General features: G+C 21.2%; 4 protein-coding genes across 8 annotated transcripts; 2 read left to right on the top strand and 2 right to left on the bottom strand.

Annotated features, from left to right (window-relative positions):
• Window positions 1-1,267: 1,267 nt before the first annotated feature.
• On the top strand, window positions 1,268-7,293 carry LOC726002 (tyrosine-protein kinase hopscotch). 4 transcript variants are annotated; one of them, XM_006567689.3, is made up of 13 exons: window positions 1,268-1,450; window positions 1,825-2,123; window positions 2,404-2,772; window positions 3,072-3,275; window positions 3,408-3,685; window positions 3,839-4,163; window positions 4,679-4,863; window positions 4,957-5,071; window positions 5,259-5,635; window positions 5,700-5,881; window positions 6,058-6,342; window positions 6,549-6,886; window positions 6,950-7,293. In XM_006567689.3, the coding sequence occupies exons 1-13, from the start codon at window positions 1,349-1,351 to the stop codon at window positions 7,281-7,283; spliced, it is 3,393 nt and encodes a 1,130-aa protein (XP_006567752.1). In that variant the 5' UTR covers window positions 1,268-1,348; the 3' UTR covers window positions 7,284-7,293. The 4 variants fall into 4 exon arrangements, with proteins under 4 accessions (XP_006567752.1, XP_006567751.1, XP_006567753.1 ...); XM_006567688.3 differs by having other exon boundaries at window positions 1,269-1,450; window positions 4,682-5,071; XM_006567690.3 differs by having other exon boundaries at window positions 1,269-1,450; window positions 4,679-5,071; window positions 5,259-5,533.
• Window positions 7,294-7,978: 685 nt separating this feature from the next.
• Window positions 7,979-10,070, bottom strand: LOC552106. The gene is made up of 5 exons (XM_006567692.3): window positions 9,927-10,070; window positions 9,416-9,497; window positions 8,671-8,806; window positions 8,423-8,478; window positions 7,979-8,172 (listed from the first exon to the last, which is right to left on the bottom strand). The coding sequence occupies exons 2-5, from the start codon at window positions 9,488-9,490 to the stop codon at window positions 8,041-8,043; spliced, it is 399 nt and encodes a 132-aa protein (XP_006567755.2). The 5' UTR covers window positions 9,491-9,497; window positions 9,927-10,070; the 3' UTR covers window positions 7,979-8,040.
• A 6-nt stretch (window positions 10,071-10,076) lies between these two features.
• Window positions 10,077-19,199, top strand: Dcr-1 (endoribonuclease Dicer-1). Of its 2 annotated transcripts, NM_001123013.2 has the most exons (21): window positions 10,077-10,186; window positions 11,014-11,090; window positions 11,184-11,299; window positions 11,425-11,584; window positions 11,685-11,980; window positions 12,295-13,217; window positions 13,329-13,507; window positions 13,746-13,897; window positions 13,985-14,126; window positions 14,187-14,417; window positions 14,500-14,679; window positions 14,779-14,992; window positions 15,078-15,250; window positions 15,321-15,499; window positions 15,612-15,865; window positions 15,934-17,093; window positions 17,172-17,744; window positions 17,813-18,044; window positions 18,119-18,339; window positions 18,537-18,702; window positions 18,781-19,199. In NM_001123013.2, the coding sequence occupies exons 2-21, from the start codon at window positions 11,031-11,033 to the stop codon at window positions 19,026-19,028; spliced, it is 5,859 nt and encodes a 1,952-aa protein (NP_001116485.2). In that variant the 5' UTR covers window positions 10,077-10,186; window positions 11,014-11,030; the 3' UTR covers window positions 19,029-19,199. The 2 variants fall into 2 exon arrangements, with proteins under 2 accessions (NP_001116485.2, XP_016767546.1); XM_016912057.2 differs by lacking the exon at window positions 10,077-10,186 and having other exon boundaries at window positions 10,966-11,090; window positions 18,781-19,128.
• A 701-nt stretch (window positions 19,200-19,900) lies between these two features.
• On the bottom strand, window positions 19,901-22,563 carry LOC412531 (GATOR complex protein NPRL3). The gene is made up of 7 exons (XM_395986.5): window positions 22,175-22,563; window positions 21,756-22,027; window positions 21,551-21,646; window positions 21,251-21,469; window positions 20,856-21,189; window positions 20,610-20,786; window positions 19,901-20,543 (listed from the first exon to the last, which is right to left on the bottom strand). Exons 1-7 carry the CDS (start codon window positions 22,334-22,336, stop codon window positions 20,169-20,171), a joined length of 1,635 nt encoding a protein of 544 aa, XP_395986.4. The 5' UTR covers window positions 22,337-22,563; the 3' UTR covers window positions 19,901-20,168.
• Between the last annotated feature and the right edge of the window lie 602 nt (window positions 22,564-23,165).

The raw sequence follows: 23,165 nt of genomic DNA, 5'->3' as shown, positions 1-23,165 counted from the left end.
ACACAGTAAAAACACTAAATTGGTAAAAATTGAAGACTTAACCATGTAACCATGTAAAAATATGAATAATTAATGTATTTATAAAAAATAAACAATAAAATGTAAAGTGTAAACAATAAATATATATTATGTTTACACTAATATTATGCAATAATAACTCAATACTAAAATCATGATTTTTATACATGTCATATTTGCATCAAATGAACAATTTGTACAATATGTACATTACATACAATACATATGTACATTACAATTTTTGTAAGTGGTCTATGATTATATTATCTTTGTAATTTTACTATATATTCAATTATATTCAAATTTGTATTCTTATACATATAATTAGGTTATTAAATATATTAATTATCAAAAATTTTAAAAATTGTGTATATATAGTAATTTTTTTCATAAACCTCTATTGAACAAGTTTTTGCATATTATTGAAACAAGAAATATTTATATATTTTATACATATTATTTATTAAATTTTTTTATTTTAAATATATATAAATTATTTATATATATTATTATATATATTATTATATATATTATTATATTATTATATATATTTATTATATATAGATTATTTATACATGTAAAATTTTAATTTTATTAAATATAATATAAATAAATCAATAATTTATTCCAAAATTTAATTATAAATCATGTAATTATTTTTTAAAAGGATTAAAATCTAATAAAAATCAATAAAACAAAATTAGCTAGTTATCAACAATCTAATTAAATGCTAATTATTAATTTCTTGGTACTTTAAAAATAAATATAATTTTTTTAGTTTTAACTTATAAATCATTAAAAATATTAATTCAATAAATTTATCTTTTATTATTTTTAATGTTTTGTTTGTAGATATATTTATGAAATAAAATTGTATCATTTTAAATTTATTATATTAAAAAAATTTACACTATATCAATATTTAACTAAATAAATAAAAACTACAAATTCAATTTATATGAAAAAATAAAATATATAAATTCATTTTATTATTAATCTAGATATTTTTATTAAATATAAATCAAAAATATATGTGATATATAAATAAGTAATATTTTATATTTGAAAATTCTTTGAAAAAAAATTAATATAAATAAATTAAAAATTCAATTAGATATAAATATATTATATATATATAATAAACATATATTACATATATAATAATAAACATATATTATATATACATATACTATATTCAATATATAGTTATTTCAGTATAGATATACTTTTTATTGTCATGCGCGTTGATTCATATTCGTATTGTAAATAATCAGTACGCTGTGAGCAATTAAAGTAACAAAATGTGAAGAAAACGTAATCTGTGTTAACAATGGAAAACGATAGTTTAGCGATTGTTTATATTGCAAATGAAGAAAAAGAATTAAATCTTACAATTATTTATGGACAAACAATAGAAGATCTTTGTATCAAGGTAAGTTAATAAAAGAATTAAATTTCTTTCTCGATCTTATTATTAAAGTTAAATGAATATTTTGTTTTGATATTTTATAAAATATTGAAAATAAATTATTAATAATTAATAAAATTTTATTTTATTAATTATTAGTCAGAAATTAAAATGAAATTGAAATTAAATTAAAATTCAATTTTAACCTTTTTCTAAAATAAATCTGAAATCTAAAATATACTTTAATAAAATATGATTTAAGTATAGACAAATATTATATTTATGAAGCTTTATTTATGTATTTATATAATAATATTTGAAATATTATTATATATTTGAAATTAAATATAATTTTGCTTGTTTTAATGTACATTTAATTTAAATAAATGATTTTTTAGATCTGTAAATCTCTTGGAATAGGTCCAATAGCCAGACATCTTTTTGCTCTTAGAAATCATTATACAAAACTTTGGTATTCATTATCATATCGTTTGGAAATGAAAAATAAAGATAAATTTGACTTTAGATTAAGATTTAAACCTTCAAGTTTAAAAAGATTAAAACAGATTGATGTAAATGCCTATGATTATTATTTTCAACAAGCACGTTCAGATGTTATGGATAATAAGGTGCCAGATATTGTTTATGAAATACATAAACAAGAATTAATTGGACTTGGTGTTACTGATATGTATAGGTTTGTATAATTCAATTTCAATCCAATTGAATTATTTAATGATTTATTTATTTATATCTTATCTTAAATTTCATGATAAAATTATATATTTTTATAATTAATTTTGCAAATATTTCTATAATTTTTCAATTTATATTTAATAAGTATAATTTATGAAAATTATTATTTTATAATTATTTTATATAATTAACTTGTTTAATATTGTGACTTTTCTTTTTAAAGTTTGATTAATAATCTAATTTTTGATAAATATAAAATTATTTTTTTTACTTTTTTACAGAGTAATGTTAGAAAAAGGAATACCAAGAGAAACAGTGGAATCAGAGTATAGAAAATATATTCCTAGGGAATGTATAAAACGTCATGCATTTTTCATTAAAAAACCAATTCATAATGCACTTCTGGAAATCTGTAAAATATCTGGATATGATGCAAATTATGTTAAAGAACAATATTTGAAACAATTTGAATGTATGGCACCAAATTATCCATATGAAGAATATGAAGCTTTAATGGATAGAGATCTTCAAAATCCTCCAATAAAAGTGACTTTAAGGGTCAATGTAGATGAAGTAAAATATTGTGAATTAAATGTTGCTTCATGGGTTACATTATGTGCAATTGAAGATTTATGTTTTGTTTCTATAAGGTTTAAAATTTATTATTATATAAACATTAATAACAAAACATAATATATTTTAATACAAATATCTTTTTGTGGTAGACATTTTATTATAGATATATATATTTTATTTTCAAACATTTCTCAAAAAAATTAAAAATATTTTTTATTGAAAATAGTAAACTTTCTTTCACTTAAAATGTAACAAATAAAACATTTTTTATGTTGATATTAAATTACACATAATTTTTATTTATAATTGATTTTTTATGTGCGCGCGCATATGTATTGCAAAAAGTATTTAATATTTTTTTTATTTTTTTTAGACAAGATAATACAGTGGAAATATCGAGAAAAAATGGTATACCTTCATATTTAAAATTTTCAAAAAATGCACTTTTAATGTCTTTTGTTTCTGCTCTGGATGGTTATTATCGTCTAGCAGTTAAATGGACATTTAATTTATGTGGAGAGATTGTCACTCCTTCTTTAGAAAGATTACATAAATTAAAGTGTCATGGTCCAGTTGGGTATGATTTCATTTATTTTATTTTATATATATTATATTATATTATTATAATTACAATATAAAATTTTATAAAAAAATATATATATATATATTTCTATATATAAAAATATTGTAAAATTAAATTTCATTTTAGGCAAGAATTTTCATATACAAAACTTCAACAAAAACGTGCTAATAAACCAGGTTCTTATCTACTTAGAGAAAGTGAAACAGAATATAATGTATATCATTTAGATATATGTAATAAGGGAGGAAAACTATTTTCAAGGAGAATAGAAGAAAAAATTCCAAATGAGTTCACTGTTATTGGAATTCCTAATCGATACAATTCATTGGTACAATGTGTCTCATCTTTTCAAGATTCTGAAGGACAGCCATATCTTTCAGAATGTTTACCACCCTCAGAATATGGTAATTTAAATAAGTTTTTGTTTTTTATTTCGTATTTTTATAACTGAAAATTTATTTTTTTATTTTATTTATAATTTATAATTTTTATTGTTATAATTATTATTGTTATAATAACACAAAATAATAAAAGTAAGAAAAAATTAATTTTTTTAGATAAGTCATCACTATTACTTTGTGCTCCTGAAAATGCTGTTAGTGAAGTTGCAGCTGATGAAGAAATTGTTGCTTCAGTTTTAGAAACTGGTCCTCATTGTGTATCTCAAAATCAATTAGAAATTTATAAACCTTTTTTAAAAACTATTAGGACTCAACAATATTCACCAACAACTCTTCACAGAGCGATTTGGAGGTTAACTAAAGGAAAAAAATTAGAAGTTGCTCTTAAAATTTTAAAACAAGAAGAAGAAGCAAATTATACAAAAGAATTTTTGGAACTTGCTGGAAAATGGTCTCAATTACGTTCAGGTACTCTTGTAAGGTAAATAATAATTATAATATTATAGTTTTCTATATTTTTAAAAAATATAAAGTAATGTAATATAAATTAAAATATTCTAAATTATAATGTAAAAAAGAATATTAATAATGGTTTTAAAAAATATGGCAAAAGAAGTTAAAAATGTTTTAAATTTAATTTATTAGATTAAATTTAATTATTATTAGATTATTCAATAACTTATTATATTATGATGAAAATATTAAAATAGTAATTGTAAAATTTCAAAATGTAAATTTTGAAATGCATATTCAGAATTTTTAGTATTTTTTATTTCTTATCTAATATTTGCAACAAAAAATCTTATTATAGTTAATAAATGATTTTATTACAATCAAATTTTACTATATTATTATACTTATAATGTATTTAAGTTTCTTCAAAATTTTTATATAATAATTTAATATTAAATGGATAATCCAAGTTAATTTAATTTTTTGCTCTCATCTAATATATACTTATTATATATTGATACTAGAATAATTTGTATGTTCTAGTAGATTATATGGTTTAACAGTAACACCATCAATTGGAATGCTCTTGGAATTGGTACGACATGGTTCACTTGATGAATATTTACGTAGTTCTTCTTCTCAAACTATTAAAACTGTAGATATGGTAGAAGCAACAGCCTGTTTGGCCGCTGCTCTTTGGCATCTTGAAGAAAATGGTGTAGTTCATGGTAACATTAGATGCAATAAGCTGTTAGTACATGCCCATACTAATAACAGTTTTGTAGTAAAATTAGCCGATCCAGGAATATTTGTATATACAGAAATGGATATTCATTGGTTACCTCCAGAGACTTATAATGATCTAGAATTGGCCAGACATAGTTTTCAAGCAGATATTTGGGCTGTTGGAACAACAATTTGGCAAATATTTGCTAGGTAAATCTTTTAGATAAATATTAATTTTTATGTTTTCATTATAATTTCAATTTAATAAATTTTTCTTAATATTATTAGTTTTAAAATATATATATTTAGTAATATAACGATTTATCATAAATATTTCATAAATGATTTAATATAATTTTAATATATAAAAATAAAATTTAATATTATTTTTTTTCAGAGGAGATACATTACAAGAATTTTCAAATGTTACTATTGTAAAAAAACATTATGAAGCAGGAAAACGTTTACCTATTCCAAATGGTTGTCCTACAGAAGTTTATCGATTGATGCTTGAATGTTGGGGAGATTCAAATGGTTCTAGAAAACAACCTCAAGCAATTACAAGAGATATAAATCAAATTCTATATCAAGTATATAATTCTCGTAGAAGTCATGCATATGCAACAGCTTTTCCAAAATTACTTAATTCTCAATTAAAAAAGTTTGAGCAAGGTAACTTTAATTCCAATAATAATAAATCAATAAATAGTGAATCAAGAAGTAATAGTCTTCTTATGGATAATACCAGTCTTCCCTGGAATGATACTGATGATAGTAAGATATAATTATCTTCTGTTATATTGTTTTAGCAAAATCTTTAAATTTATTTTAATTTTAGATTTACAAGGTTTAATCAATACCAATGATAATTATATAGATAGTACAGAAGATCTTTCTGCATATTTAGCAAGAAGAGATTCAGAAAATTGCTCGATCTCTCAAAATAACATTCCCAATATGAATTGTATTGAACATTCTACTCAAGCTTTATGGATAGGACATCCTAGTGATTTAGGCGAGGTAATAAAATAAATTTAATAAAAAACTGATCAATTTTTATTATTTATATTTAACAATATATATTAATAACAATTTATATAAATTTAATAATTTTTAGAAATTAATAGCTATAATAATATATTTTAATAATAATAATTAAAAAAGAAAATGAATATATAATATTAATATAAAAATAGGTAATAGGAAGAAATGAATCTGGAACAGCAGAAGATTGTGGATCTGGAAGTAGCAATGGTTCTTTAGGTCAAATGCGAGGAATTTATGAATTAGATATTGATTGTAATGTAATTCTACAAGGGAAAATTGGTCAAGGTTTTTATGGAGAAGTTTATAGAGGCACATTAGAAAGAGAAAATGGAAAAGATATTGAACCACAACAAGTTGCTATAAAAAAATTAAAAAAAAAAAGGGCTCTTGAAACTGATATAAATGATTTTGAAAGAGAAATTACTATAATGAAGGTAATTATTTCAAAATTATTAATTAATTTATAATTTATTTTTTATATGACATTAATAATTATGTGACGTATGTTATATAAAATTATATGAAATATATGACAATATATTTTTTATATATTATATATTTTTATATATAATATGACATTAATAATTATAATATTGAAATTGGAATGAATATTAATTGCACATGAATAACATGATTGTAGACTTTAAATCATCCAAATGTAGTAAAAATTCTCGGAGTAATATCAGAACCTGAAGTTTGTTTAGTAATGGAATATGTAAAACATGGTTCATTGCAAAGTTATTTAGCAATTCACAAACAAGAATTAACACATAGAAGACTATTGGGATTTGCTTTAGATATTGCAACAGGAATGGATTATTTAGGTAGTGAGGGTATTGTTCATAGAGATCTTGCTGCAAGAAATATTTTAGTTGCTGATGAAAATAAAGTTAAAATCAGTGATTTTGGATTAGCTCAAGTTATTGGAGAAAATGATTATTATATTTTACAAACTGACCGAAGTCTTCCTATTAAGTGGTAAGTATTATAAATCTAACGAAATTATATATTTCTTATATATAATTTTCTTTTCTCTTTAAGGTATGCTCCAGAAAGTATTAGAGATGGAAAATTTTCTATTCGATCAGATGTGTGGTCTTTTGGTGTAACAATGTATGAAACATTTAGTTTTGGAGAAGAACCACGTTTACCTGGTCTTGATTCTAGTACAGAGCGACTTCAAAATGAACAAGAAAAAGGAAGTACTGAACTATTAGCTGCATTAGAAAATGGTATTCGTCTTCCTTGTCCATTTACTTGTCCACAAGCAATTTATGTAAAACTTATGCATCCCTGTTGGAATTTAAAAAGCCATAAAAGACCAGATTTTGCAACACTTTGCAAAGATATTGAAGATCTTCTTACTCAATATTAAAAAGTAAAAATAAAAAATATATATTAAATGAAAAAAATTATTTTATACGAAAAGTTAATTTTAATATAAAAATTTTTATAATTTTAATTTTAATAAAATTGCATAAAATTTCAATATATTTTCAGTATTAAAAAATTAATAGACATTAAATAATAACATTGATTCAATTTCAATAATTAAGTGCAATGTTAAGAATCTAATTTAAATTTATTATATTAAATTTACTATATTAATGTTGCTATAAATAATTGATATTGATGAACAAAAATGACTAATATATTTTTAATGATTTTAACTTGTATTATATACACAATTGACTTTTTGTCAAATTACTTACTAGTTATTAAATTAAATTTATGTATAATGTTTATGTATAATGTAAATTTATGTATAATGTTTTAAAAGATAAAATAATTAAAATAAAATTATCTAAGATATGTATATATATATATATATATAAATTTTTTTTGTAAAACAAATATAAAATTTGTTTCATAGTCATTTATCTATTATTTGCAAATATTTCCTATTTAATTATTAATAAATAATTAAAATAAAAAATAAAAATTATTTCTTATATTTTTGAATACAACTTGATGATTTCGTAATTAAAACTATATGATATATAAAAATTATGAATAAGTTTATTTAATTCGAAAATGTTAATATAATTACAAAAGATAAGAAATAAAAACTTCTTTATATTTAATTTTTTATTTTATTTTCATAACCATGAAATGTATACATATAGATACAATTATGAATTTGAGTTAGCATTCGGTCCTCGACGACGACTATAAGTTTGAACAACATTAACAAATCTTCGATTATACTGAATACGTCTCTTAGCTCGGCCAGTTTTTTTTTTACTTTTTTCTTGCTTTTCTACCTATATAAAGCGAAAAAATACTAATTTAATAAATTTTTTTAAAGAATAAATATTTTTTCTATGAAAAAAATTTTATATATTAAACTAAAATTTTATATTGCGTAAAAATAAAAATTCATCATTAAATATTTTAATCAATTTTAATCAATATACAGATTACTTTTTTAATCAGTAAAAAGTTAATAAAATTAATTGTAGTAATTATTTGTACTGTAGTATAATATGATTATAACTAATATAATTTATTTACCTTTGGTGTTTGAGCCTTCACTTTTCCAGCTCGAGCTAAAGACCCATGTACTTTACCTTAAATATTAAAATAATATTATGTTTATATATAATATCAAAAATCTAAAATATAAAATAAATAAAACTAATAAAATATAAATTTAGAAGTTTATAATAAATAAATTATGAATAAAATTAAATAATGATAAGAAATTATAATTAAAATAAATCTTAAGAAATATATAAAAATTCTTCATTATGAAAACTTACCACCAGGAAGAGAAACTGTTAATTCTAAAACATTTGATATAAGATCTCCAACTAAACTATCATTTTGTAATAAAAGACCAGAACAATATAGATTAAAGTCTATATTTGCAGCACATTTTAATTCCACAATTTTTTTCTGAAAAAGAATTATAAAAAATTTATATTATTATCATCTTATATTCAATTAATAAAATTTTTAAAATCTAATCTACTATGATTTATCAAAGTATTATCAATATTATATTATCATTCACAAAGCAATATTTTATCTCTATAGACTTTTTAAATATTTGTCATAACAATTAAATAATAAAAAACATAAGGAAAAGCTATTATTTCATTTAAAAAAATAAAATTTTTTAATTATTTTAACCTATATATTATATTACTTTAAATTTTGAAATTTAATTTAATTTATAATTATTGACAAATATTGCGAATGGAAATCAACATATATTTATTTGATCACCAGCTCATACATTTGTCATTTAATATTGCGTTGTTGCTCCTTCCAGAGACATAAAGTTCTGACTCTGAATTATCATCAACGCAAATGACTAAATAAATATAATATTTATAATAATACACAAATTATTTATATATTTTTTCAAAATAAAAATATTAACAAATATTAGTATAAAAATAATTTTTTAAATGAAAAATACTTATTATATATTATATTTAATATAATATAATAAGTTTAAAATAATATAAAATATAAAAATATAAAAAATTTTTATTATACCTTTAAATCTGCAATAGTTTCATTCTCGTGTGATTCGACCACAGTCGTGCGCTCTCCTCTAATATGCAACTGCATTTTTGCTCTTTATACAAATAAAATAATATTTCAATTAAATATTTAAAAAGAAATATATTCAATTTTTTAAGCTTTTAAGATTTTAATAAAATCTAATTTTATTATTAACTAAATTATAAATAATTATAAATATATATACACACATATATATATACTCAAATTTAAATTGTAATTAAAAAAAATAAAATTTAAATAAAGTAAATATCTAGTAAAAATAAAAATCTTTAAAAATAAATAAAAAAAAATATAAAATCATATAAAGAATGAATGATTGACACGTGTCGTTAAAAAAGCATATTTAATTTTAAAATAATCATTTTTTTTTAATATTTTAGATAGTATCAAAAATAGTTATAAAAATATTTTATATTTATAAATTAAATATGTAGTAAAATTTAATATATTAGAAAATAAAAACGCGGAAAATCATACTTACACGCAATAATGCTTAAAAGGATCTTGGTCAGCTTGGTTACGAACAGCTTGAAGTTATTAACAGTTGTAGCAGAGTGACACGATGCGACGCTTAGTTTAGTAGAAACTTGATCACGTGACGTACTTTGTCTAACAGTAATGACAGTATAATATGACGTCACATTCTCCTCCTGTAGAAATTCGCCATGAGGAAATTAAGCCACTTTTAATGATAGAGGAGATAATCGTATCGTGCTTATCTAGCAATTCTAATTATAAGCTGTAAGTGATAATACAATTTATCGATAAAATGATAATAAAATATTAATTTTAAAATATTAATTAATTAATTTTATTTTTATTTTAGATTTTTTATCTTAGATTCAGATTTTTTATTTATATTAAATATTATTTAATAATATATTATAAAAGAAAGCTATAATTACAATAAAAATAAAAATATTAATTAAAATAATATAATATTATATTTCATTTAACAAATAATGTAAATTTTTTTATATCGATTAATTATTTTCATGAAAATGTATAATATTTAGAAATTTTTATTCTGGAAATTATTTATTAATATTTTTCGAATACTTTGTTCTTATTTTAGAAGATTTAATGTCTTTTATTAATGTTTATTTTAAATATAAAATTTATAATATTTTAAGATTGAAAATTCAATTATAATTTTGGATTGGATTTTGATCACGTGATTTTGTTTACTTCGAACAATTCTATTTGTGAAAGAGTTATAGGTGTAAAATTCTCATATATGATAAAATTATTAATAATTTTTTATTAATATTGATTTTTTATTAATATTTATGTCTAAATATATAAAAATTTGAATAATATTTGTTAAAATATTATTAAATTTTTAAATTAAATTATTTATCCAATCAAATTTTGATTTATACTTTTCATATACATACTATATATACATATATGTATAATATGATATATTATTTAAATGTTGAGTGTATATGATAATTTTCATCTGATATACTAACCTTATATAAAATTTAAATCAGGATTAAATAATAAATTTTCATATTATTTATATATGAAATAATAAAAATAATAATTTTATATTATTAATATAGTAAGAATCGTAGATTCCATGGCATTTCCACTAAACGATCAAATTTATACAAAATCTTTTACACCTAGAGAATATCAAGTAAGAATTTTCTAAATTATTTTATGAAAATATATTTCACATTTTATAGAAATAATGAATAAATTTAAATACTAAAAATAAACTATTTTTTAGGTAGAATTATTTTATGCTGCTAAAGATAAAGATATAATTGTTTGTTTAGGAAAAAATTATGAACAAACATTTCTTGTTATAAAATTAATTCAAGAATTTGCAACAAATAATAGAAGGTAATATTATTATTATTTTTTTTAGAGTTTTAAACTATTTTTTTATATATTTTTTTATATAGAGTTTAAACTATTTTTATATTATTTTATTAAATGGTTTTTAAAATTATTATATGTTAATTTAGATTATTAAGTCAAGGAGGAAAACGATCATTATACATACTGACAGATGAAGATAAATGTACTATAAAAGCAAGTTATATACAACAATTAACAGATTTAAAAGTATTGTTATGTGACACTTGTTCAACTGCAGAATTTATAGAAAAGTTTGAAATTTCTCATGTAAGAAACATTAATACATTACAAGAAATTTTTAATTAATTGTATATTAATAATATAATAAATGTTCATTAACTTTTTCTATTTAAAAAAATTTTATTAGGTATTACTTGCAACTTCAAAGACATGTGCACAATTATTAGCAGATAAAAAAATTTTACCTCATCAAATAAATCTAGTCATAGTTGATGAGTGCCATAAATCTATAAACAATAGCCAACTAAAATTTATTTTACAAACTATTTTATCATGTAATAATGTTCCCAGAATCATTGGATTAGCTGTACCATTATTTAATTTAACACAAGAACCTGGAAGATTAGGATTAGAAATAGAAAAAGTAGAAAATACATTTCAATGTGAAGTTGAAACAGCTAGTGATATATTATCTATATTACGGTATGTACATTTTAATATACAAAATAACTTTAACATTTAAAATACATGAATTCATAAAAAAATATTGAATATTATAAAATCTATTATTTTTATTAAACTTATAGTTATAACAAAAGAAAAAAAATTATAAAGAAAATTTCATATTATTCAGTTTTCTTTTTTATATTTTTTTTTTATTCATAATCAAATAAAAAATATAAGTTATATTTAAGTTATATAATTCATCCTACTTATTCTAATATATTAATATAATATTAAATTATTCTATGTATAATATTTTTATTTAAATATTTAAATAGTAATTTTTTAAATAGGTATAGTCCTAAACCTAAAGAATATGTAGTAGAATATGCTAAAAGTGAGAAAGGAGAATTACATATTACTATTGAAAATCATATATTGCATGCTATTGAATTTCTACGTGATCATCGTTATGATCCAACTGAAATTTATAATGAAGAATTTTATGAAGATATTCAAAAAATACCAGATCCTACAGAAAAGCCATTTGAAATGATGCAAGATCTTTTGCATATATTAGAAACTCTTGGACCATGGTGTGCAGATCGTGCTGCATTTGCTCTTTTAATTTTAACGGAAAAATTAAAAATAAAAACACCTTATGAAAGACATTATTTGTTATTAAATATGATTGCATCTGTTTTTACGAAGATACGAGCTTTATGTGATAATGCATTTGAAGTTTTATCTGAAAAAGAAAAAATATATAAATATACTACTACAAAAGTTCATAGATTATTACAAATTTTGAAAACATATACACCATATTATACAAAACATATTAATAATACTGATAATAAAATAAATAATGAAAATATTTCTCGGAAGTTTCCAGCAAATAATAGGGATTCTATTAAAGATAAATTTATGCAATCTAAAAAATTAGATTGTAATTGGAAAAGTAGTGAAGAGAATTGCAAAAAACCACCTGTAGCACGACATATGCGTGGCATTACAGATCCTGATTTACTTTGTGGAGTAATTTTTGTAGATAAAGCATTTGTAGCAAAAGTCTTATTTTATTTATTAAATGAAATATCTATGCATGATGAAGAGTTACATTTTTTATCACCTCTTTATACAATTGAAAAAAATATTGATGATATTAGTTATTCAAAAGATTTAGAAATAGAACATAGAAAACAAGAAGAAGTTTTGAAAAGATTTAGAATACATGAATGTAATATACTAATTTCAACTTCAATTTTAGAAGAAGGTTTGTCATTAATAAATATTATAATTATTAAATAATAATTTATTTTAATTAATTAATATTTTTCTAATAATTTATAATATATTAATATTCTATTATATTTGCGTTTTTTAGGTATAGATATTCCAAAATGTAACTTTGTAATGAGATATGATTTTCCAAAAACTTATCAATCCTATGTACAATGTAAAAGTCGTGCAAGAGCTCCAGATGCCCTGTATGTATTATTGGTATCACAAGAAATGTCAAAGGAGTACGTATGGCAACTAGCTCAATATCATTATATAGAAAAGGTATCACATTATGATATATTATATTTTTGAATCATTTTAATTATTAATTTACGATAAAATTTAATGGAATATATGAACTGGATCTGATGTTTGATTAATGACTATATTATCTGCTCGATTTAATTTATTCATAAACTTCAGTGTGTACCAGTTTTAATATCAGCCATTTAATGTGGTTCATTACCTGTGTCCATCCCAGTCGAAAATTTTAATGGAAGAGCATCAATCTATTTTGTAGACTTTGTTAGTAAAATGTTCTAATAACGAACCATCTGAAGAAGAAGAAAATGAAGCAGATATGTATGCTGCTATGATACCACATTATAAACCACTTGATGGAGGTGATGCACCTAAAGTTACTTTTAATTCTGCTATATCATTAGTAAACAGGTAGTATAAAATAACAAAGAAAAAAATAAAAATATTTAATAGTTAATTTAAAAAATTATTTTTTGTTACAAAATTTTATTTGTACAGATATTGTGCAAAATTACCTAGTGATACTTTTACAAGATTAACTCCAGAATGGTCCATTCAGGAAATGAATATTGATAATATACTTATGTACATATGTTCTTTACGACTTCCTATAAATTCTCCAGTAAAATATATTGTATCAGTAAGTGCTTTATTTTACTTTTTAAAGATTTATTTTTTTATTAAATTATTATTATTTTAGTCATATCCTATGCCTAATAAAGCTATGGCAAGACGAATGGCTGCTTTACAATTATGTATTGATTTACATAGAAAAAATGAAATAGATGATAATTTGTTACCTATTGGGAAAGAAAATTTTAAAGCTAAACCAGAGGATGCAGAAGTGCCTGCTTTACCAGATGAAAGTAAAGTAGATTTTTCTGAAGCTCGACCAGGAACAACAAAACGAAGACAATATTATTATAAAAAGGTTTTATCTATTTTAAGATAAAAAATAATAATATATATATTTTACAATATTTTTTCTCTTAATATCAAATTACTCTTTTTAGACAGCTGAGGCGTTAACAGATTGTAGACCAATAATTGGAGTTCCTTCTTATTTATATCATATTAACTTGGTGTTAAGTTGTCCCTTACCTGAAGAACAAAATACTAGAGGAAGACGTATATATCCACCTGAAGAATCAGCTATTGGTTTTGGTATAATAACATTGAAAGAAATTCCTAAGGTATAAATATTTTGATTTTTAATATATATATTATATATTATATATTATAATTGTATATTAATATATAAAATATAATTAATATTTAAATTTTTATTTTAGTTATGTCCATTTCCTATATATACTAGATCTGGAGAAGTTCATGTAAAATTGAAACTTACTAAACAGACTATAATTTTAAATGAAATGCAAGTAGAAAAAATTGCTACTTTTCTTAATTATACTTTTACAAATGTATTAAGATTACAACAATATTTGATGCTCTTTGATCCTAATGCTTCAGAAAATTCATATATGATTGTTCCTGTAAAATTAGGTAATTTTGAATACTTCGAAATATTATATTTCTATTTAAATTTAAATTACGATTTAAATTGCATATACAAATCTATTTTTGATAGATGAACAATCTGACATTGCTGTAGATTGGAACTTTTTAGAATGTATATATAAAAATCGAAATATAGGACCAACTAAAATTCCTGAAGAAGCCAGAAAAAACTTCAAGTTTGATGCATCAAAATATCACGATGCAGTAATTATGCCTTGGTATAGAAGTCAGGATCAACCTCAGGTACTTTAATGTATATTTAAATTATAAACAAAATATTGCAATATTAAACCTTTATTTTTGTTCGTTTTAGTATTTTTATGTTGCTGAAATTTGTACAAATTTGAATCCTAAATCTTCTTTTCCTGGTAATGATTATGGCACTTTTGAAGAATATTATTTGAAAAAATATGATATACAAATACAAAATTTAGATCAACCTTTATTAGATGTGGATCATACATCAGCTAGATTAAATTTTTTAACACCAAGGTAAATACTATGAAAAATACATGATTTTCTTTATAATTATAGTATTTGAATATGATACTTTATGATAATATTTTAATATTTATATTATATTTATATAAAAATTTTATTTTAGATATGTTAATCGAAAAGGTGTTGCTTTACCAACAAGTAGTGAAGAAACAAAACGAGCAAAACGAGAAAATTTGGAACAAAAACAAATTCTTGTTGCTGAATTATGTGCAATTCATCCTTTTCCAGCTTCATTATGGAGACAAGCAGTTTGTTTACCTTGTATTTTATATAGAATTAATGCTCTATTACTTGCTAATCAAATACGATGTCAAGTTGCCCAAATGATAAATTTAGGACAAGAAAATTTAAATTCTGGTATTTATAAAATAGTATAAGAATTATTTTTAATTTTTAATATTGATTTTAATGTAAAAATATTTTAGATTTTGAATGGCCAGCATTAGATTTTGGATGGAGTTTAGCAGAAGTTTTAAAAAAATCTAAAGAATCTGAAAAAACAAAATTAATTAGAAATGAATTAAATTCTACAAATGCAATTGATACCAAATGTCAAAATATATCTAAAGATATTACAGAAAATTTATATAAATTAGATAAAGAAGATTTAAATGAAAGTAATTATGAATTTCAATTAACGAATGATAAGATAACTGAAGCAGAACAAATATCAAATGATGAAAATGAATTAGAAATTGGTACTTGGTCAAGTGATATGGCAATGAATTCTTTAGATTTTGGAGCAAATAATTTAAAATCATTTCCTCTAAATGTGACTGTTTTACCAAATGAATTTAATTGGAATGATATTCGATATGGATCTCCTGCATGTGAATCAGATTTTGATGGTTATGAATCAGATGATATTTACAGTGATGGATTTGCTGATACTTCTGACGAAAGTGAAGATGAAAACAGGGGGTTACGAATTTCTTATATGGGAGAAAATGTTGCAGAAGCTGTAGAAGATGAAAAACAAATATCAAAACAAGAAGTTAATAAGAGAATTTTGGATTTGTTAGAAACTGAAAAAAATTCGGATGAAATTTTATGGTCATATGCAAAAGAGAGCGAAGTTTTAATTACAAAACATAAATTAGCTCATTATGAATTTGCTAAAATTAGAGAATGTGAAATAAAACAAAATGGATCTTTTATACCTTATAATAATAAGATTGTAATTAAAAGAAAAACTTCATTTAGCTTACATTCTGAAGAGAATTTACCAAATTATAAGTACAAAACTTATGTAGAAACTGTGGTTGATAAATTTACTCAAGAAATATTGAATAATAATGAAACTATACAACCAATAAAAAAAAATTCTAATACACCAAAATTTACATATCATTTCGATAGTAATCTTTTTAGCTTTGATTTTCAACCAAAATTAGAAAATCATCCAGGTCCAAGTCCTAGTTTAATTTTGCAAGCTTTAACTATGTCCAATGCAAATGATGGTATTAATTTAGAACGTTTAGAAACTATTGGAGATTCTTTCTTAAAATATGCTATAACTACTTATTTGTATTGTACATATGATAATATACACGAAGGGAAGCTTAGTCATTTAAGATCTAAACAGGTATAAAATTCAAAATATTAATTGATTTTATTGATTTATTAATTATAATTTGTTTTAATCTAATCTAATATTTTTTAGGTCAGTAATTTAAATTTATACAGATTAGGAAGACAAAAAATGTTGGGTGAGAGCATGATAGCAACAAAATTTGAACCACATGATAATTGGTTACCTCCTTGCTATTATGTTCCAAAGGAACTTGAACAAGCATTAATAGAATCTGGTGTACCTTCTACTTTATGGAATCAAGCTGACATTCCAGCTTTACAAGCTGTAAATCCTTTTGAAATAACTCAATTAGTTCGAGAAACAGAACAAAAATTGGGTGTCATGAAAAATGAACTTGACCGCAATGAAACAACACTTCCAAATAATTTAGATAATATGCGTTGTTTTATACCATATAATTTAATTACTCAACATAGCATTCCTGATAAAAGTATAGCAGATTGTGTCGAGGCATTAATTGGAGCGTATTTAATTGCTTGTGGACCTAGAGGTGCATTACTTTTTATGGCTTGGTTAGGAATTCATGTTCTACCTACAGAAGAAATTAATATTATTCAAGAAACTGAGCCAAAAGATAGAATTCCAGGAAGCACTCCTTTTGTAAAAGGAAAAAATGAAAAAGGAGAGACAATATGGACACAGGTATCTATAATTTTATAATTTATAAAATTATAAAAAAACAAATAAATGTTTTAAATTAATTTTTAAAGATTCGTTATGGAAAATTGGAAGAACCACAAAATCCTTTACTTCGATATATTGTTGACCCAGAAGAAGAATTAAAACTGATGCTTGATGGTTATGAAGAATTAGAAAAAAACATAGGATATAAGTTTCATGATATTAGTTATCTGCTACAAGCATTTACTCATGCATCATATCAACCCAATAGATTAACAGATTGTTATCAACGTTTGGAGTTTCTTGGAGATGCAGTTTTAGGTAATGAAGATAATTTCATTCTCTCTTATAACTTTCGATTATGTAAAATTTAATATAAAAGTTTATAATTCTAGATTATTTAATAACAAGACATTTATATGAAGATACTCGACAACATTCTCCAGGTGCTTTAACAGATTTACGATCTGCTTTAGTTAATAATACTATATTTGCTTCTTTAGCTGTGAGATGTGGATTTCATAAATATTTTCGACATCTTTCTCCTGGTCTAAGTATTGTTATAAATCGTTTCGTTAGAATTCAAGAAGAAAATGGACATTCTATTAGTGAAGAAGTAAGAAACTTTGAATAAATTTACATATATACAATATAGTAATAATTAAGATTAATGATTTATTTTATTTTGTATCAAAGATCAAGAACATGAATGATACAACAATATTGCAATATATAAAATATTTTAATATATAATATATAAGATATTTTATATTGATATACATATATATATTTTATTATTACTTTTTTTTTTAGTATTATTTAATTGGAGAAGAAGAATGTGAAGAAGCTGAAGATGTAGAAGTACCAAAAGCATTAGGTGATGTTTTTGAATCATTAGCTGGTGCAATTTATTTAGATAGTGGAATGTCCTTGGATGCAGTATGGAGCGTCTATTACGCCATTATGAAAAATGAAATTGGTAATTTGAAAAATTTTTTTGTTTCATATATATATATTTTATAAAAAAAAAAGACAAATATATGATATTTTATTAAAGAACAATTTAGCACAAATGTTCCTAAATCTCCAATTCGTGAATTATTGGAATTGGAACCTGAAACAGCAAAATTTGGAAAACCAGAAAAATTAGCCGATGGACGAAGAGTTAGAGTTACAGTGGATGTTTTTGGTAAGGGATCTTTTAAAGGAATTGGAAGAAATTATAGGATTGCAAAATGTACTGCAGCAAAATGCGCATTAAAAAAATTAAAGAGAATGCAAAATTATTCAAGGGAAAAACTATGATAGCATATATAATATTAGATCAAAATAAAAACATATAAAATAAAATGAATTTCTTTATTATTATTAAAATATATTTTTATAAAGTTGTGTTCATAAATATTTACGAATTTGTAATATAAATAATTTTTATGCATTTTAGCTTAATATAATATATTGATGGTATAAAATAGATTTCTAAATTTAAAAGAACATCATTTATTGTCATTATAAAAAACAAAATTTTGAAAAAATAGTATAAATATATATTGTTACATTGTAAATATTAAAGCAATAATCATTTTAAAAGTACTTATAAATTCTAAAAGAATCATGGAATATGTATTTCTTGTATTCAACTTATGATAAATGATTGATTTATAAATGATATTTTTTATTTACCTTATAAATTGTGTAACAATTTTCTCTGAAAATTCTAGTCAATATTAGCATTATTTTTTTTATATTTTCAAATGGCACGATTTTTTATAATAATTATATACAATAAATAAATATTGTAAAAATATTTTATAAATATTTCAATTTTAATTATTAAAATTTATTTAATAATTATTATATGTTAACAAATTATATCAAATAAAATTTAAAGAAAAAATTTTTTATATTTTAAAACATTAATAAATAATTTTTTACAATGAAATATTATTTATATGTAAAATGTATAAATTAATTATTTAATGATTTAATCATATAGTATGTATAATGTTTTATATAATTTTTTTTTGCTTGTTTGAATTTGATATAATCATTATGTAATGTATTTCATTTTAGTATAAAAACAATTATTATGTAAATTTTAAAAATCTTTTATAATAAATGTTTAGTTAAATAAAATAAGGAAAATTTTAAATATTAAAAAACATTAAATATGTTTGTAACGTAAATTTTTTAAATATATTAAAATTTTATATTTTATATAATATTGTGTACTTTGGAACCCATTTTAAGAATTAATTGCACAATCAAAAACAATGAAAGAAACTTCATACAAATATGTCTTATTATAAATCATGAAACCTTATATGTATTATATTTAAATATATTATTGATACCATTATAAAAATGATAATGAAATTAAAAATATGCAAAACTTAATTTATATACAATTTAAAATCTTTTTTATATTAATTTAGAATTAAAATTTTAGGAGTTAAATTGGCTATAAAAAAGAGCTATAGCAGGATCTTCACATTCACATGTAATTAAAATATCTCGAAATTTATCTAAAATCTGTAATAATTGAGATCTACGAATATTTTCTAAATACATAATCTCTTCTAAATGATAGCCTCCATTAAAATAATCAAGACGGCACAATTTGTCAAGTAATTTTCTATCATCAGAAGGAATATCATAATCTTCTGATTGATAATTGTATATTCCATTTTCTTTACGAAGTGTTATTGATATTTCTTCATTTATATCAGCAGAAGTAGTTTTTGAGACATCATTTAAATTCCATACATTACTACTTTCTGTGATTTCATTTAAATTATGATTCAATTCATCTTTTGTATCCTTTAAAAAAGATAGCAGTATAGCAAATTAATATATGAATTAAAAAATAAATATCTCTAAACTTACCAATGATACTTGACCATGCACTGTTGGCATATATTGTACATATGTATGTAATTGTAGAAGTAAATGGTTTTTTAATAACCATATTATTGTTTTTACTAATTGTGTTTGTTGTTGTGATTGACTTAAAGGATTTAATTTTTGACTTATAGATGTTGGTAGTGAAAAATCACTGAGAACCTATACTAATAGAAATTTAATATTACATATAATTCAATTCTGAATAATATAAATAATTTTTTCACATACTTGTAATAAACAAAGTCCTGGAAATTCTTCAGAAAATAATTCTAATAATTGATTTGTGATAATAGCATCTGGTGATACAACATAAACATTACTTTCACAAAGAGGATAAATTATAGTAGCTTTAGCCCAATATATTAAATGTCCAGTTAATTGAAAAACTTGAGTTAATGTCAAATCAGAATCAGCAGCTAAAGTTTGTAAACTTTTCAGTGGACTATACATTTGAATTAAGCGTTTAAGAGCTGGAGAAGAATCTATTGGAAGTGAATCCAGTAAATCTAAAGGTTCAATAAGTAATAATATACCATGATAAGGTCTTAAACTATTTAAACATCTGCAATAAAATTTAATATGTAATATTATTTTGATTGATAGTCATATAACATAATATTAACCTATCTATTATTTCTGGGTTAATAACAAATCCTTTTTTGTGAGATTGATGAACTTTTTGAGGAAGGCAGAAACGTACTTGAATCCATTTATTAATCATAATATTAATTATACCAGAAGTAGTCAGACTACTAAACACAGATTTCAAATCACGTGAAAGTGAACTTCTTTGCAATATTAATTCATAAGGTGATTCATCACAATCACTTTCACCTTCTGATCTAAATAAATAAATAAATATATATATATATATATAATAATAATACAAAAATTCTAATTAATCTTTTATTTTATATATATACCTTGTGGCAACTTCATCATGAGTAGAAACCATAATTTTTATTTCTTCTGTTAAAAATCCACATCGTTTTTCTTCATGTCTTAAAGCTATACCTAACCTAAGGCAAATAATAAAATTGTTTTTTTTTATATATCATATATAATATAATATAATATATTATATTATATTATACATATTATATATACAAACATATTATATATACAAACCTTTTACTTAAATCATAGTAACATTTTACTATAGAATGACTGGCTTGTGCTTGTAGAGCAAAAACTATATTAAAAAGCATTGAAGAATTAACTTCCTTCATACCATGAGATGGAACTAAAGTTGGGTGTCCAACAAACCGAACATCATTTACTTTTAATTCAAATTTTTGTTCACATAATTCTGGTTTAACAGCAAATAATGTTGATAATACTTCATCAGTAACTCCAGTTAAATTTCCATTGCTTATGTTAGAAATTGGAAAAGGTAAAGACTATTAACAAAATTTATTATATATTATTAAATTAGTACATTCATTTAAAATATAATTTAATATTTTAATGATGTTCATTTATTATTAAAATTATATAAAGAAAATTATATAAATTATAATCATAATGTTATATGAAAAAAAATTGACCTGCAATAAATCTTCTGTGATGGTTAAAGAATAAGGATTTTTTCTTTTAGTACATTGATTAAAATCTCGTGTATGTTTCGCCACATGTGGATATCGAAATAAAAGTCTATCACCTTTACTATCACTTTTCACAAGAATTATACTTAGCGGATTTATCTCCATAACTACAATTAACTAATGTACAGGTTATATAATATCTTGCCATCAATAAATTATAAACGAGTAAATTTAATCAATTAAAAATGAAATTAATAAATATATATAATTAAGTATCAAAGTTATTTTAAATTTCAAATATAAATATCAATTTTTTTAATAAAAATATTGTAATATATTTTTTAATTCACAACACAGTTCTGACTTTACCGGAACCATGCGTAAAAATCAATGTACTATATTTGAATTTAAAAAATATTTATATGTTTATTAAAAAGTTATATTTAAAAAATTTGTATTATAATTAATAAACATTAGATAATTATATTTAATAATCTAATTTTGTTTTGAAATAATTAAATTAGTCTATATATTTAGTGTATTGATTATAGTTGTAACATTTTTATCATTCATTATCCTCTATTTGAATATCACATACTTTTTCTTTCTTATAATTTATATAACATTTGTATAACATTTTATTATATTATTATATTTGTATTTTAATTTAAAAAACAATAATTCATTATAATATAGAATAAATACAAACAGAAATACAACATTTATTTTTCATGTCTTAAATATTTAATTATATAATAATAGGCATCACTAATATTCAATATTTGTTTAAAAAACTTATTTCATTTATTTAAAATAATTTATTAATATTTATTTATATTCAAACAAATGAAAATAACAATTTATTTATAAGATTAATATAAATATATTTTTTAAATATTAAATATATACATACAAATACATATATCGTAATTTCATTATTATAGTTTGTTTCAATCTATAAATCTTAATTCTATAAATCTATAAATCTTGCAAT

Source organism: Apis mellifera, linkage group LG5, assembly GCF_003254395.2.
Source record: "Apis mellifera strain DH4 linkage group LG5, Amel_HAv3.1, whole genome shotgun sequence".
NCBI lineage: Eukaryota > Metazoa > Arthropoda > Insecta > Hymenoptera > Apidae > Apis > Apis mellifera.
This window is presented reverse-complemented; position numbering and strand designations above follow the sequence as displayed.

Coding starts and splice junctions, on each gene's coding strand:
- LOC726002 (XM_001121783.5), top strand. CDS start 1,349: ATGGAAAACGATAGTTTAGCGATTGTTTATATTGCAAATGAAGAAAAA. Junction 5,882..6,057: donor ATCCTAGTGATTTAGGCGAG/GTAATAAAATAA, acceptor ATATAAAAATAG/GTAATAGGAAGAAATGAATC. Junction 6,887..6,949: donor CGAAGTCTTCCTATTAAGTG/GTAAGTATTATA, acceptor TTTCTCTTTAAG/GTATGCTCCAGAAAGTATTA.
- LOC552106 (XM_006567692.3), bottom strand. CDS start 9,490: ATGCAGTTGCATATTAGAGGAGAGCGCACGACTGTGGTCGAATCACAC. Junction 8,807..9,415: donor AAACTATTGCAGATTTAAAG/GTATAATAAAAA, acceptor ATTCTTTTTCAG/AAAAAAATTGTGGAATTAAA. Junction 8,479..8,670: donor AACAGTTTCTCTTCCTGGTG/GTAAGTTTTCAT, acceptor TTAATATTTAAG/GTAAAGTACATGGGTCTTTA.
- Dcr-1 (NM_001123013.2), top strand. CDS start 11,031: ATGGCATTTCCACTAAACGATCAAATTTATACAAAATCTTTTACACCT. Junction 14,127..14,186: donor CAGTAAAATATATTGTATCA/GTAAGTGCTTTA, acceptor TTATTATTTTAG/TCATATCCTATGCCTAATAA. Junction 15,866..15,933: donor ACAAGAAAATTTAAATTCTG/GTATTTATAAAA, acceptor AAAATATTTTAG/ATTTTGAATGGCCAGCATTA.
- LOC412531 (XM_395986.5), bottom strand. CDS start 22,336: ATGGAGATAAATCCGCTAAGTATAATTCTTGTGAAAAGTGATAGTAAA. Junction 22,028..22,174: donor TCACAGAAGATTTATTGCAG/GTCAATTTTTTT, acceptor TTTTGTTAATAG/TCTTTACCTTTTCCAATTTC. Junction 21,647..21,755: donor TACTATGATTTAAGTAAAAG/GTTTGTATATAT, acceptor TATTTGCCTTAG/GTTAGGTATAGCTTTAAGAC.